Here is a 17343-nt window from a genome sequence, read left to right as displayed (position 1 = left end):
ACAATAGTAGATCAACCATACACCAACTGATTGATATACCCTTAATTACTCGTAATGTACATGAAAAATTAGGCCTTTTAATATATCTCTTGATAAAAAGAATAAATAGAATAACGATCTAGTGCAGAAAAATACCTCCAATATTTAGTTTCAAAACATAAGAAACTTAAGTGGTCCACTCACATTTCTATATTAAAACATAAATTCAATTAAAGTAATACTAAATTGAGCAATTAAAGAATCACATACATGCACACACACACATACTCGCACATAGATCTATAGATATATAAGCTGAAACAATGCAGATTGTCTTTACATGGTATTATATTTCGCAACCATAAAAGTGAAAGTAAAACTAAATAGTGTTGAGTTTATTTTCTCTATCTTAACACAGACTGGGTGAGTAGTAGTACGGACAGACGAGGCGAGGGACAGTGAGTGTAAAACATGAAAAGTGCTGTATTCCCAGTATCTTGAGTGCTACAGGGAGACTTGCGAGAGGAAATAGATGAACTCTAAATGTGAGTATAGAAAAATTGTCATTGAATGGTCTTTTTATAAACTTCTGCTGAAAGTACTATATCAAACAATGGTTTCACATTTCTAATAGAACTAGACAAAATATTTATTTGCATGTATATAATTTTCCGATACACAGCTAAACATATATTTTTTGTATAATTTAAGCACTTGAACAATGTACTAATTTATAACACGCTGGCAAAGTCAATAAAAACACATAAAAAAAGTTTATACATGATACTGTTATTGTATTCTTAGGTACAGTATGTGAAGCAATGTTGTGCAGTTGAATATAAATATAAAAGCAGGAAAGCTGATCTGTATAAGAACACTGGAGCACGAGTAATAACTATAGTAGTTGTTCTTTATTGAGCCATTACTACTCTATACTGGACTACACCCACTTCCCAGCATTCATCCATGGTTACCGTCTTAGGGACTATCACTAAAGATTCAGACTTCCACATTATGTAAGGGAGTGTCTACAAATATTAAGCATATACCTAATGCAATAACATCACATCCTCTTTTCTTTAAAGATAAGCCCTGTATACTTCAGTGCTGCAACACACCAATTTAATATGTTAAGAACATCTGTAAAATGTGTTTTGCGCTCCTATATCTAGATGGGTGTTGTGGGCCATAATTGCTGGAGAATCCCAGGGAGGAGAAGCAGGTGAGCGGTGATGGGGTGGGGCCAGATGGTTTGCGTTGCTAAGCACCGCCCCCCTCACAGTAATTTACGCTGCAAACTAGGGTGTTATTAAGCTCCGCCTCTACTCGCCTGACCGCCGATGCCCAGGAAAATTCTCCCTGCTCTGCCCACGTCACGAGGAAGTGGGTAGAATGCGGGAGCGGTGCCTATTCTTCCGGGGGTGCGGGGGTTACCTGAAAAATAGGAAGCCTCCCACAGTTCCCGGGAGAGTAGGCGTGTGTATTGTTAGATCTGTTGCTGCCTTAGATACTGGTAGTCCTTCCTAACTTTCCTTTTTAAAGTAACATAGAAACCCGGGTTCGTGTATCTGAATAGGCGCAAAACAGATACCTACTGTACTACTGTAGTGAAAAATATCTATGTGCAATATAGCATAAAAAGGGTATTTTTTTAAATAGTTCAAAACAAGAGAATAAATAGTAACACATGCAACTCAGACAGATCTAGGATAAATGATCTAGAGATACTATGGTTGTGAAAAACGACTGCTATGTGTGTGTTGGTTATGATATAAAAGATAGACAGTAAATGTGGTGACCATTTTGTGTGTCAACCATTTTTGTGTCGACCTTTTGACCCTATGAACCACTTGTTACTGCTGACCTTATTCCATGTCGACCTTTACGGTGTCGACATTTTGTCCCTGTCGACTCTTGGTCCTTGTCTACCCTATTGCCTGTTTAATGGGGGGTATCCATTAAGCGATTTAAACAAGCGATTGCACGATAACGATGTAGTTATCGTGCAATCGCTTGCAAGTCGCGCATGCATCGTGCATGCATCGGGGATGTTTTGGAAGGAAGCGACCCACAATGCGCGTGCCCGCTGGTCGCTTCCGACAGTCGACATCGCCCGTACATGCAGGTCAACCTGACGATCTCGTCAGGTTCAGCATGTGCGGGGATGAGGGATGTGCCGGGACTGAACGAGTGAACGTTCAGTCTAGGCACATCACTAGCTATACAAACGACAGCACGATTGCAATGTCGCAATCGTGCTCTCGTTTGTATATCGCTAAGTGGATACCCCTCATTATATACCGTGTGTCTTTACTGTAGCAATAACATGTTAGCTGTATCAACAAGCAATAAGTCCATAAAACAATAAAAACTAATAAAAGCAATAAAATTATTTGCTGATTAGTGATAATGTTCTCTTCTCCCTGCTGATGTTTCCAGTCTCTGTGCTTGGTGAGAGACGGGCGAGGCTGGATAGTCTTGGGGGTATTCAGTCCATGGCACTGGTAATTTCCAGCACATTTTCGTACTTGGTGTACTTTATTAAGGATCTTTTGGGCCCGATTCAGACCCGCTCGCTAGATGCGTTTGCTCGCAGCCAAAGAATGCAAATCCCGCATTCGCAAAGTAAGGCATTAGCACGCCCACTATGTCTTGGCATGCGATCGTGGTGTGTATTTAGACGCCCACCAGCCTGTCTTAAGATGCCCACTTAGTAAAACACGTCATCTCCAGGAAGTGTATTAAACAATCGGTAACATCGAGAACCATCGGACCCATATGCAGCACTTATTGCTGACCATACACTATCGCAAGCACTGCGAGTGCATCAGTGTGTAATTCAACCATGTGACGTGTACTATGACGCTCCATCTGAATGATGCACACCTCTGAAACGGCGTTGAGATGCATAGACACGCCTGCGTTCGCTCCACCCCCCCCCCCGTTTCCTCCCAGTACCCGTGCCTAGCTTTCGATGGCCCTGGATGTACCTGTTGGACAGGGTGATGATGGAGGGATTGCATTTGTGAATTTTTTAAACTCCTTGCTTTCCTAATTAGGCATATTACACAATGGGCTGTATTCAATTAGCGGCGATATTATCGCATCTTTATCATGTGAAAATGGAGAAAACTTTTCTCCATTTTAAAAAAGGGGGAAAATGTGCAAAATCCCTATTTTTGGGTAAAAATGTAGGGATTTCTTACAGAACCCTTTGGACAGGCCCCCTAATGATATTTTAGCGAACATTTTTGTTGTAGGTTGCGTACTTTGGTGAAAAACAACTGCTGAACTTTCGGTCAAAATGTATTTATTTTTTTTGTAAAAAAATGCGTTTAATGTATTGGGGCTGGTATTTCGGAGGGCCATAAAGATGCGTCATGTGTTTTAAATATCGCACGTGGCTGGCGCAGGTGTTTTTTTAGAGGTTTTAAAAAAACTTAAAACACTTGGCGCATCCTTATGGCCCTCCGAAATACCAGACCCAGTACATTAAACATTTCCACGAAAAAAAAAAACAAAACCATTTTGAACGAAATTTCAGCAGTCGTTTTTCCCCAAAGTACAAAACTTAAATTTTTTAGTATCATTAGGAGGCTGTCCAAAGGGTTCTGTAAGATATCCCCACATTTTTACCCAAAAATAGAGATTTTGTAATTTTTTTCATCTGCCCTAAGGTGGAGAAAAGTTTTCGCCAGTTTTTAGGTGAAAAACTGCACCGTTGTTACCAAAATCGTCCGCAATGGATCAGACTGCCGATTCGCCAATGACATGCTCTAACCAGTAGAGGCACTGTAGTTGGTGGTCTAGTTATTTGTAATCCCATGTTTTGTCTTCACTACAGTAGATCCCAGTAATCATGTCATAGAGATTACTGTGCAGAAAATAGTGAGGTGTCCAGATGGACCTGCTTGCTTGCTGCATGTGAGCCTGGTGCCTTAAGGCTACTAAGGGCCTCATTTATCAACGGGTTTTATCAATCACAACGAGTGATCAATCTCATTGTGTATGATAACGGTGCTCCCTCTGTTTGAAAAATGACAGTTGGCAGCTGATTGGCTTAAGTACCATTTATCATATGCAACAAGTTTTATCACTCATTGTGAATTATAAAACTCGTTGATAAATGAAGCCCTCAATGAGGTCCTTAGCTATGACCAACAGTGACAGCACTCACAAAGGGTTAAGTTATTAACATGTTAAGTTTAAATTTAGAAAATGATAGAAATAAATGTTTCATGTGTTTAAATTTCAATTTTTTTCCTGTATAGAAGTGTTAGTTTTATGGTACTCTCCTAAAATTGCTGTCCCTATCATGCACCCAGAGAATTTCAATGATATTGTGTAAAGTTGGGATATGTTAGTAGCTTGGTCATAGCCTCATGGTATCCTATGAATTTTAAACTACCTAAAACATTGACATAGCTAATGTGTTTATCTGTTTAATTTATGGTAATTGTTCTATGACAAGAGGCATATGCATATCATTTGCATATATTATATATAAGAAAAGACCCAGGCAAAATGGTTCCTTGTATCCAAGAATTATACAGAATTGTAAATTATTTTATAACTCTATAATATATCTTATTAACTTGTGGTAATATTGCTTATATACGTCAGCTACATTAAGAAGTGTAATTCCTTACTCTGTTTCTAATATAATGCTTTTTGATAATTTGTTACTGTTATATATAGTTTAAGTTCATAGTTAAGCATTGTACTATGTACATCTGTTAATAGTTAGCAAAATTCCAGTCCAACAGAATATTATAGATGTTAATGATAAACTTCTGTGGTACATGTTTAATTAAAAGGGTTGTGTATTGCGACAGACTTTCTAAGTAACTCGCAGGGAAAGCGGCAGCGATGACTGCTGTCCCTGCAAGTTATCTTCCCTGCATATTGGTGGAGTCTTTAACATTTTCAAAAAAACTCCTTGTGATAATCTGCGAATGCCATGTGCACAGTGTTAGTTTCTGGAGCCGGACAGAGACTGCGGGAGAGGGATTGTAAGAGCCCTTTCTTGTGAGAATGCCTCCATAGGCATAAAGAAGTTTTTACAATCTGAGGATGGCGCACACCAATGACATATCACCAAATCCAGGCCCCACACATACAGCGGATTTACTATGGAATAAATATCCTGCAAACCTCATGTGTCCCCCATCACCCTCCAAATCAATAAATGTGCCTTATAGAATTCACACTTGATCACAACTTATTATTTTACATCTGAATATCTCTTTACAATAACTACTTTCACCAATTTCTACATTTACCTGAGACTGCTGGTTCACACGTTAACCAAACTCTCTAAATAGCCCTTCATGAAGTGGCTTCAGCTACCCGTCAGACTTCACGTAAACTGATATAACAGCCATGGCTTTCCACAGACACCTACAAAAACTGCCTCTTAAAGTAGAATGTCAGTGGTGTAAATCTTAATTCAAATGACTTCCACACATACTGTAAAATAGGAATCCACCCATCTGTCATCCTAACCCTCTGTCCAATGCTCACTGTCTACCCCATCCGTGTCACCCCTGTCTGTTTGCCCATCCCCTCTAGAATGTTAGCTCTCACGAGCAGGGCCCTCTTTCCTCTTGTGCTTATCCTTTCTTTACTTATATTATCTGCTCTATACGCAAAAGCACCTAACCCGTGACTTTTGCCATCCTGCTTCTGTTGCAGCAGTGTTTATATACCATGTACTTGCCTTGTAGTGTCTTAAACTGTATGACACTGTTTTCTTGTTCTGCTCGATGTTTATGTACTATGTTTATGTACTATGTTTGTGCACTATGTTTATGTACTATGTAAGGCGCTGCGGAACCCTTGTGGTGCCATATAAATAAAGGATAATAATAATAATAATAATTAATAATTAATATAAAATTGTTTGATCAGGAAAACTCACATTTTGTCCTGCCTCAAAACTTATATTACTACGGTATGTATTTATCTGTTGCATGATGATAACATTGGTTTTATTACTATGCAAACAGCCAGCTTCCTGGACCATGTGACCTGCTACATGAATAGTGAATACCGACACGGCCTGTCCAGGGACCATTAATTTCTTCAGAGGTTCCCTGTTCCAGAAAAATCATATAAGTAAGAAGACTCATATATATGGGCATGGCTTAAATTCAATGGAGATAGAGACTGGGGGCATGCCCCAAGCGTGACGAAAACAGGGGGAGAGATTTGCGGCCACAGCATTTTGCATGAGGCCATGTCCCCTTTTCGGGTCCCAATCTCCACTCCTAGAAAATTAGGAGGTATAATGTATGGTGTTCGCTAAGATTCCTCCAGTACTAGGGCTAATGGTCGACTAACCTTACGCTTTCGGCCATTCCTACATAGTGCCACTTTCAGAAATTTTTCAAGGGCCACTATAAATTCCCAATCTGTCCCTGCTTGCATCATGCAGGCTATTACATTTCCCCCTTGTATTGTGCTCGGGGCAGGTCTGCATTAGTGGCAAAAATGCAGTTTTTTTTTAGAGTGCATTTTAAGATTGTGATTAGCCACAACTTATTCTTCATGGCCCCTGTGTTCCTGTGGGCTCTAGTTATTAACATTATTTTGACTAAAATAAAGTGAAAAAGGGTGTTTTCACACCCTTTTCACATTATTTTAGTATCACCTACAGTTACTATAGGGCAATTGGAGTAGAATTCGTAAAATTCTACTCCAACCCCTAAGTATCACTTATTTTTAGTAAAGCAGATCGGTCTGCTGCCCGGTCATCAGGTGATCGGGTCCCAGTGCAGTATGGGAGATCACCTGACCGGAGGCATGGAGAACATCACCAGTCCCCTGTAGCTGCCCCCCCCCTATGCAGTGACCTCTGTAGCGGCCCACTCCACCTATGCAGTGTCCCCTGTAGCTGCCCCCCCACCATGCAGTGACCTCTATAGCGGCCCCTTCCCCTATGCAGTGACCCCCTCCACCTATGCAGTGTCCCCTGTAGCTGCCCCCCACCATGCAGTGACCTCTATAGCGGCCCCTTCCCCCATGCACTGACCTCTGTAGTGGCCCCCTCCCCTATGCAGTGTCCCCTGTAGCTGTCCCCCCATGCAGTGACCTCTGTAGCGGCCCCCTCCCCTATGCACACAAAAAAATCACCACTTACCTGAATCCCCGCTCCTGACGCGGCCACCGCTGCTCGCTCCAAGTCCCGGCTCTTCCACTGCACTATGGGAGAGACGTCAGCATCATGACGTCTCTCCCATTATCTGCAGATGCGGGGGGGAGCCGGAAGTCGTAGCTCAAGAGTGAGCTCAGGCCGGCTCCCTCCGTTGTGCAGTAGCCAATGAGAGTCTGTCTGACTCTCATTGGCTAGCCGGCGGCGGCTCTGTGTATGTCAGTGTAGTGTAGACTGCGCTCACTGCGCGGTCTACACTACACTAGCGGAGGGGTCACTAGCGGCGGGTGCAGACAGCGCACCGCTTCTAGTGGGGACCCCTCTGGGTGTGGGGGCCCAGGGATGACCGCCCCTGTCGCCCCTCCCTTAATCCGGCCCTGCATGTAAACTGCACTGTGCACTTGCAGCATTTGTTTTTCGACTGAGCTTGCACAGAGGATTCAATTGCAAAGTGAGTGACAGGTAGTCAGCATTTAGGGGAGGTAATGGGGAGATGGGTAGGCAACTGCAGGTGTGTCTGACCTTTTAAACGCTGTTTCGTTGGTGTACACGAATTAGCCAACGTGGACTCCTTACAGTATGAGAGCTCTCTGTGTGTCAGGAGAGACGCTGCGTTTGAAACAGGTCAGACGTGCTGCATATGCTGCATGGCTGCACGATCTGCGTCGATATTAAGGATGTTTGCGCTGGTGCGTGACATCGGACTTATATGAGAAGGCAGCAGTTCGCATCCCTATGCTCAGGTACGATTTAGAAGCATTAGCATATTTTAGCAGTTGCGAACTGTGCTAAATCGCAGCTTCAGTTGCATTAGAGTACATGTCTGAACTGGGCCCTCAGACTCTTAATCACTCACATTGGAAGCCATACTCTGACAGAGGCTCTGAATCAGGGCCGTCCTATTTAAATTTGGAGCGGCCTTTTGGACGCTCGCATAGCTGTGGGTTACCTCCCACAGCTTATGCGAGTGTCCATGATGATGGTCGCGATGGTCAAGACCATCGCGACCATCGGGCTTGCAACGAGACCCTGCGGTAGGGTCTCGCTGCCGCAAGCCCTGGAGTGATTTTGGCTCTATCAGAGCCAAAATCACTCCCACTGACATCACTAGTGATGTCAGTGGGGCTGGCCCCAGACGGTAGGCGTTCCCATGGGAACGCCTCCGTCTGGCAGCCAAGCCCCTGGCACACCCACCAAAGGGGGCGTGCTGTCAATCACCATCGACAGCATGCCCCCTTTGGTGCAAGACCCGGAGCGACAGCTTGGCTGTCGCTATCCAGGTCTCACACATGCGCATGACGGAGCTCCCTCCGTCGTGCGCATGCGCATTTGGGTACCATCGACCCGCTTGTGAGCGTCCTGCGCTTGCGAGCGGGTCTGAATGAGACCCAGAGACTTTGCACCTAGCATAGGGCTGGTGTAAGTTTCGATGGTGCAACCCATGGTTGCATCTAAAAACGCTCAAAGTGGGTGTCTCAGTCTTTGCACAGTCAGATGTACATTTGTACGCCAGGGTAAGGGCTGGATTTGCATAAATTCGCAGAATGGGCTTTGGTAAAAGACGCTGAAGTGGTTACAACAGCGAGCAACTCTGTATCAGCCCCGTTGTGTGGGGCTTACAAGTCAGCCTGCTGCATGTCACCCCTATAACTGATGTGAGTGCAATTGATTCAGCACGGAATGCAAATCCGCAATCGCACGCACCCAGTCGCTGTGAAAATATGCTAATAAATGCATTCGCACTGCCGCCACAGCATAATATGCAGACACCCAGTACTACATAAATCCGCCCCTTTACCTTTACACACATCCACATTAGTTAGCAAGGTAGCGTAAACATCGGTAATATCGAGAACCATCGAACACATTAGCATAATAGTGGTTGACCTTTCCTCACTCAGGATTTGTGCAACTAGACATCTGGCTGCGTATGCCGCATCCCAACGCACAGGCATGCCTGTGTTCGCCCAACCACCCCCTTGTCACCACCCACAAATGGTACTTCTTGTCAATACTTATTGGAATGGTCTGCGTACACAGGGCCTGATTCAGTGCTGCTCGTAAGCGGCCACTCGTTCGCTCTAAGCAATGTTCGCACAACTGCGCATGCATATGGGTCGTAATGCGCATGCGCAAACCAGTAATTGCGGTCGGAAATCGTGCGCTTGCAAAACAGCAAGGGGCTGCTAATTTGATTGACAGAATGTACCGTTTGTGGGTGGTAACAGGGGAAGGTGCTTGAAAACGGGGGAGTGGAGATCCGAACGCAGGCGTGCCTAACGGTCAAAAGGGCGTTTAATGAGAGTGCATAATTAGTAAAGGAGCGTCATCGACCACGTCACTTGGTTGTCTTTTAGCCTGAACTGCTCGCAGTGATAGCGGTAGGAAAAAGCTACCACAAGCACTGCGAGCAGTTCAGATGCCTTTCGATGTACCCGATTAATCTAATAAATACCGGAGATGACGTGTGATGTGAACGGCAAAGGGGCGTCTTTACAAAATAGCGACCGCATTTTTCGTTCGCTCGCCCAGACATAGAGGCATCAACAAAACGCAAAGAGCGAGTGCTCAATTTAAATAGCCGGCCCCTTTTTTGGAATGACCGTCCGCAAATAGCGTCCGGCTCTGAATCAGGCCCACACTGCGATCCCTTACCCGTTCGCAGTGGCTAGTTCGTGTACGCACAGTGCAGCTTATACGCATGTGCAATGCAAAAACATCGGGTGGGTGCGTACGAATTCGCACCTGCGTTCCTTGCTGAATCAGACCCTCTGACTGCAATTCATTGTTATTTAAGCATGATGTCAGTGTAGGTTTGCAGGATTTTGAGGACTCATTTTGCTAGATATACAGTATACAGAAACAGATTTACAAAACTGATTGATTTAGGGATACATCCACCCTTGGTGCCTAAACCTCCCCCTCCCCCTTATTGCCTAAACCCAATGGTGCCTAACCCACCCCCGCGGGTACCTAACCCTAACCCCCCTCCATCCCCTAAGTGACATCTAAACCTAACCCTCTTTTCCCCATTAGTAAGTCCTAACAAGCCCCGCTATACTTACGTTCCGCATCCTGGCTGTCGGGATTCCGGTGTCGGGATGTCACCTACTGTCAATATTCCGGCGCCAGACTTCTAGCCAGGATGCCGCATGTCAGTATAATAACTACATCCTGTATGACTTGCCTACTTTAATAATCCACTCTCCAGAAGACGTCCAGAGAGGAAATGCAGGTGAGCACTGATAGGGGACGGGCACAATTACCATAGAATCGCTTTTGATCCAGCCCCCTCTCACAGATTTGTGATTTCCTACATTATTCTCCCCATTCTGCCAACTTCACTAGTATATGGGCGGGATACAGGAGAACCACCCAATCCAGGAGTCTCTCTGAGGTTCTGGGAGACTAGGTACGTATGCAAGCAAGCAGGCTACACGGGTAGCCATAAATCAGAAGTAAAATTGTATTTCTAGTTTTCTCACAAAATTATGCAATTTTTCAATGTTTTATATATTTAGAGAGACATTGGGGCTGATAGTGTACTGTAGGTAGTGAATATTAATGGTTCTCAGGCTCATGTTATTCAGGGCACCTTTGAATATTTAAAATGTGACATTTGGTAATAACACCTGTGGCCATCTAGGTTGTCTGGAAAATGGGAACTGTTCAGAAATACTGGTGTATAACACTGGGGAACAGTCAATCTGTTGCCAGGGATTTAAGAGTCGATTTCGATTAATTTTGTGCTCCTGATCATGAATATGCCATGCATATTTTTCAGTTGCCTCTAGTTTTTGAGATATGCATATGTCTTTAATATTTATGAAAAATGTAATTAAACAATGTTAAAAATAGATAAAAAGATATTTTTTTTATTCTGATTAAATTTGATTCGTAAAACGTTATAAAAAGACACAGGATAATTACATACATAAGTGTTAGGAAGCTATGAGAAACGTTTTTGTGTTGGATTTTCTTTTGTATTTTTGTTGCGGGCAGTCCCTCTGCAGACTCCAACAGTAATCGGCCGTCATGTGACGATCCCACCTTCCTTGATAGCTTTCTTCCATTACCTGGAAATCCGGGTGGAACCGTTCACTCTGTTCTTCACTTAAATCTCCTAGATTGAACGGGAAGTCTATAAGTTTTTGGCTATACAAAAACTGTACTTTAATACTCATGTTGGCACCTACTTTCGCGAACAATTTAGCATGTTGTGGTCTAATTCATGATAGTTGTCTGCCTTGTGATTGCCTAAAAAATGTTGAATTACAGACACATAACTCAGTCATGGTTCAGATTCGGGTTCAGTCATAGATGTGGTAAAATTTGGATCCTTCACATATCTGTGTGCCGTCAAAAATTCCTGCATTTAATTTTTCACTACTAAGAGATGGAAATGTTCAACAAATATACGTGAAACAATCGCCTGACTTGTCCAGTGCTTTTACAAATTGTTTCATTAAACCCAGTTTGATATGGAGAGGCGGCAGTATGACTTTTTTCCTGTCAATTAAGGGCTCATGAATTATGTTGACTTCTACAGTTATAACTTCTCTTGGAGGCCATGCGGTTTGCTGCCAGTGGTTTTGTTTTGCACGACTATCCCATAAGCAAATGTGACAAGGATACGTAGTATATCCACTTTTCTGCCCAAAAAGAAAGTTTACCATTTTTAAATCGACGCAAACAGACTACTGATGCTGAAAATAAGCAATTTTTTCTAAGACTAACTTGATATTTTCATTCTGTTTAAGTTTTGTTGAATGACCGATGGGAATCGATGCAAATTTATTCCCATTGTGCAGTAATATGCATTTTAAGCTCCTTTTAGAACTACCCAAAAAGAGCCGCCAGTCTTCTGCTGGATATTGTGGTAAGCCCATCATCTGGAGAAGTTCCGGAATATTTTTGCAATACACAAGATTGTTATCTTGGCTAAAGAACGGCAGTATGGCTTTTTCTCTATTTCGATACGACGTTATAGTAACATCAGGCTCAAGACTGCTTTTCTTGAAGTCTGGATGCTAAAAGCTTAGCTCCTTTTTTCGATAAATTCAGTGACAGATTAAATCGGTTAGTTTCTTTTCAGAAAATTTGTTTGGAGTAGAGGAACTTTCTTCAAACTCACTTTCATCTGTGTTCTCACTTGCACTGGATGAAATTAACATTTCCATATCATCCCATTCAACTTTGCACAAAGCACTGAATGATGGTACAGGTAAATCGTTGCCATGTGGTATTGGTTGTTTTGCAGAATTCATACTTGGGTTTTCCCAATTGTGTTTCTTAAATCGATTTATACCCTTCACATTTACAGCACAAAAATAGCAGTCACTCAAGTGATCTTTTGGCTCACACCACATCATAGGCATGCCGAAATTAAGTGCAGTTCGATCACCTTTAGTCCAATTGCGGAGTGACCCCACGCAGGTTTTACAAACTTTGTGAGGCACCCAAATCTTGTCTTGCTGACTTGTGTGACATCCAAAATAAGCCTGATACGCTTGTTTTACAAATACAGTTATATTTTTTCATTCTTTTGCAACACTATATTTGACACAAATATAACAAAAAACTTCAGGGTTGTTAGTACACCATCTCCGAGAATAACTAATTTTTACAGCGAAAACGTTTTGTTTAACCCATTCAGTGCTAACTCCCAACAAAAGCCGAGGACGTATTGAAAAAAACAAGCCCAAACGGCAGGAAATTGGTTGTGGTGGGACAGAGAGAGGTCGAACAAAGGAACAGGAGGTGTGGTAACTGCGTCACTCGGTCCTCTCCGTTGCTTCTCTCTGTATGCTGGGAGGATGCGTGGCTGTAGGATGTCCCAGCAGGCTCAGCAGTGCACTGCCACGCCTCCTACTAGTGTTCGTGAGGAGATTTGAATGTGTTGTGTCTCAAACGTGACTACCAGCTACGTTATCACAAATAAAACAAATTCTTGTTATTGTTGAAAGAGGCTAGTTGTTAAAAAAGCAAAACTAAGTTGATTCTGTTAAGTAAAGCAGACCTAGACTAGTAAGGTAAATGAAGCAAAACTAAGTTGATTCTGTTAAGTAAAGCAGACCTAGACTAGTCTTCAAATGGAGAAAATAATTGAATTTTATAATTTTTAATTAATTTGACAACTGGAGCCAATTCAGCTATAGCGAAAATCTAATGCGAAAATAGGACCTGCAAGTACTCTCAAACCGATCTTAAATCCTTGGCAAGAAAAAATATATATTTTTTGTTCCCCAGTGTAATACCTGCTCAAATGGCACTGGTCACACCCACACAGCGCAGATCACACCTCCTAAGCTTCTCACAATAGGCCCTTGATAATTATCGGGCAGCCTCGATAGATTAATGTTTTTCACGCTCCAACACATGGATTTACTAAGAATCAAGTTTGCCTGTCTATTTTGATTAAGTGGTGATACTGACTGCATTGTATCGTGTGCGAGTTCATGCATATTTGTCCCTTCTAAATAGACTACACTGAGCACTCCACAGATCAGTGTGCATGTTGGTTCGATGCCTATTGACTTCTATTTACATGTTTGGTTGTCTGTTTCTGTGCATGATCATGTTTTTGCACTGGTGTTTGCCTTTAGTAAATCTCCACAATGCAAAATCAGGGAAAACTCGCACGGGAAGCAATCTCAGCCAGGCACGATTCTAAGTAAATTTATCCCCTGGGATAGGGGCTGTACATTTATTTCTTGAAGGTTTACAGAGGGATTTAAGCATATTTGAACTTGAATCCCACTAGCACTTAAGTCAGGTTGGCTGAAAACCTTAAGGCGGGTATCCAGTACCTGATTACATTTTGTTTGCAGAATGGCCCATTGTCCACATACACAAGTATGGGGACAGAATTCATCTGAGCTTTTTCGGACAGAATTTTCGGAGCTTGACTGCGGGGGCATTCGCCATCTTCAGATGGCGAATACCCCCGCTTGAAGTTCGCAACCCGTTCTTCCCTATGGGAAGAAGGGCTGGGTTGCGAGAAGGGATCCTTTCGGATCCCTCCGCCCCTGTCCGGCTCCTTCCGCCGGACGTCGGGGATCTTATGCGCATGCGTGACCTGTAGGTTGCGCATGCGCACCGCCGTCAGTGCTCCGACAGGAGCAGTGAAAAGATTCACTGCTCCGAAAAGGAGCAGTAAAGCCGCTCGCGGGGGCAGCAGATTTCACATCAGCTGCCACCGCGCAGGAGCAATGTTGAATTGCTCCGGTGGCCGCGGCGAGTTGGAATGTTAATTATCGGGGTCCGTTCGGACCCCGATAATTAACATCATGAATAGGCCCCTAAGTGTCCTGCTACAACCATTGAAATGTCATACCTGTGGTTTATATAGTTCTCATTGCTGTGTATGTATTCCGGTGGAAGGGTACAACGGATCTTATTTTTTGTGTGTATTAGTTGGTGTATGAATCTCTATTCTGTGTCTTTGGTTTCCTACACTTCTTCAGTAAAGACATACCTTCCAACATTTTAGAATCTCTAGTGGGGACATCCGCGTGCCGTTTTCATCACTAAGGGGCGTGACCAGCATCTCCGAGATACTGGGCTGCCCCCGGGCTTCTCCCCGTATTCTGAATAGATGCTGTGCATCCATTCTAGCTCTGCATACACGCTGCTCTGCTATGCAGAGCAGCGGTGTATGCTTTCCCCAACTGCCCCCCCAACTGCGGGATACCGCGGCCCGCGGGTGGGACAGCGGGGCAGTCCCATAAAAACGGGACTGTCCCGCTGAATTCGGGACAGTTGGGAGGTATGGTAAAGAAGCATGCATACTCACTGACACTGTGTCCAAGTTATTAAGAACCCCTATCGAAGTATAAGTCACAGACTTAACAATAACATGCAGTGAGCTGACTTTGGAACACTCATTCTCTCTGTAAATTCTTGCTGCACTAACCTCTGGAATGAGCATAAGTGCTAAAGTGTAAGTGCATTCCAGCGAGAAACTGGGAGGGCTGTGTTATATGCAGACATCTTCAAAAAATATGTCTTCATGGTAAACAACTACAAAGCTCATTAGAACAAACAACAAATACACTTCACCCAGCTCGCAGCTACTTGAATTGACCCCAAAGTGTTGTCACATTTTGCATAATACCTAAGAAATATCACTATGCAGTCACCAATACATAATACACAAAGCATATGGACCAGTGGCAACTCAAACAAATGTAAATTTCTGTTTGTCCTGCTTATCTGGTTGTGCCCTGTCTGTCAGCAATTTACCCGGACTATATGAGTCGCATGCTGTAAAAAATAACATTAGAATTGTGATCTTCTACAGCTACTATCAATGAACATTTACCATACTTGCCTACTTTTGAAAAAGCATTTCAGGGAGATTGTGAAAACAACACCTATGAGCAGGGCAGTAAAGTGGTTGTGTACTGCTACAAATGTAAACAAGCCCAAAAGCAGTTAAGCTGCCCACACACACAGCGATTTTTTTACCCGATTTGGCCGACTTTGACGAATAGTGACGACAAATCGTGTAAAGTATGGCCAAATCGTGAGTGTACACTAACGGTCACGATGCCAATGCGCGTCCCCACTCGTCGCACAACTCATCTTCAGATCTGCCGTGCTCTAGGGCAGATTTACTAACCTGGGACACAATGCACTGGATGCACGATAGATCTTAAGTCAGATTGGACATTTTTTACTCCAAATCGTGTGTAGGATTGCCGGGGAGCTGCCGGGGGAGGGTTCATGGGAAATTGTACACATCGTGGGATTGTGAGCACATCGCTATGTGTGTAGGCACCTTTAGTAAGATCTATTTGTTGATGAAAACACACTGATAATTTTCAGAAAACGCATGTAGCCATAGGGATCATTGTGCCTTATAACCAATGCAGGGAAATTACACTAATGATTCCATTTGAATGTATATATCTCTGTTTTTTTTTAATATAACAGCTACATAATAGGGGTAAGGTGGAATCAGGGGAGATTGCTAGACTCTTCAGGGAGACAGGGAGAGTTGGCAAGTATCACATTTACATATTTACTTCATTTTAGGATGCACTGATTCACAATATAACTACAGTATTTGAGTATATAAAATGCATGCCTTATTGCATCTCATCTTATTACAATATGTGTTTTTTTAGTGTTTTTTAATGTATTTTAATTTTTACAGGCAGAAGTAATACAAAAATATCAATGTATTTCCATATGAAGCTTCAACTGCTAGTATTCATCCTGGCCCCAGGTAAAAAATCTATCTATCTATCTATCTATCTATCTATCTATCTATCTATCTATCTATCTATCTATCTATCTATCTATCTATTGTGTTAAGGTCACTGGTATAGTGCTGGAAGGTTGCTATATTGCTTCTAGATTCCTAATCTATGGGGCATATATATCAAAGCTTGATGTGAGATAAAATTGTGAAATATATATCACCAACCAATCAGCTCCAAACTATCATTTCTGAAACACAGCCTGCAAAATGCAAGTTAGAAGCTGATTGATGATATACTGTATATCTCACAATTTTATCTCACATCAAGCTTTGATACATATGCCCCTAACAGGAGTATTCAATATGGGTGCGATAACATCGTTTTTGCGTTAATATCAGAGCTTTGATGTCATTATCGCAGGTTTTAGTTTTACACTGTATTCAATATCAAAGACTTATCGCAGTTTTGAAAAGTCTTTGATAAAAAAACGGGGATAACTTTTCACCATTGAATAGGTGTCGGAAAAAAGTGCAGAATTGGGGTTTAGGGGTGCAGGCGTAAAACAAATAGCCTGCACCCCTGGGACTGACATTTAAAAAAGAACTGTGTAAAAAAAATAAAAATAAAAATAGGGACACCCCAAAAAATTTATTTAAAAATTGGGGTGAAAAAAAAAAATGGGAAAAAATTATTTAACAATAGGGAAATAGGTTCAGGGCTATTCTGCAAGTATGCGGCAGATGTTTTCTAGAATAGAATTATAGCGGCAGTTGCACAAATGCAGAATTTTTAAAAACTTACTTTAGGGACATCAAAATATGCTAGTACCCATTTTCATGTACCCCAAATTTGATGGGACCACCTAAAAAAACGAAAAAAATAACCTAAGTGCTCTTCTGCATCACTTCTTCAATGTCGGAAAAAACACCTGCTGCGGCTATTTAAATCCCCGACTTTCAATTAAAGGCTAAAACGGGGGTACCCATAGTGTTCCCCCATGTT

At 42.6% G+C, this 17343-nt stretch overlaps 1 protein-coding gene across 1 annotated transcript in view; it reads left to right on the top strand.

Annotated features, from left to right (window-relative positions):
* The first annotated feature begins 406 nt into the window (after positions 1–406).
* LOC148517859 (CD276 antigen homolog) overlaps positions 407–17343 on the top strand; it is an 83105-nt gene continuing 66168 nt past the window's right edge. Inside the window, exons 1-2 of the mRNA XM_088478133.1 lie at positions 407–524; positions 16293–16364. Coding sequence (XP_088334259.1) covers positions 512–524; positions 16293–16364 — 85 coding nt within the window. The 5' untranslated portion in view covers positions 407–511. The remainder of the gene's footprint in view (positions 525–16292; positions 16365–17343) is intronic.

The sequence above is a fragment of the Taudactylus pleione genome, unplaced genomic scaffold (assembly GCF_031769625.1).
Source record: "Taudactylus pleione unplaced genomic scaffold, aTauple2 ptg000207l, whole genome shotgun sequence".
Classification (NCBI taxonomy): domain Eukaryota; kingdom Metazoa; phylum Chordata; class Amphibia; order Anura; family Myobatrachidae; genus Taudactylus; species Taudactylus pleione.
Note: the sequence above shows the minus strand (reverse complement) of the source record. Positions and strands in the feature narration are given on the sequence as shown.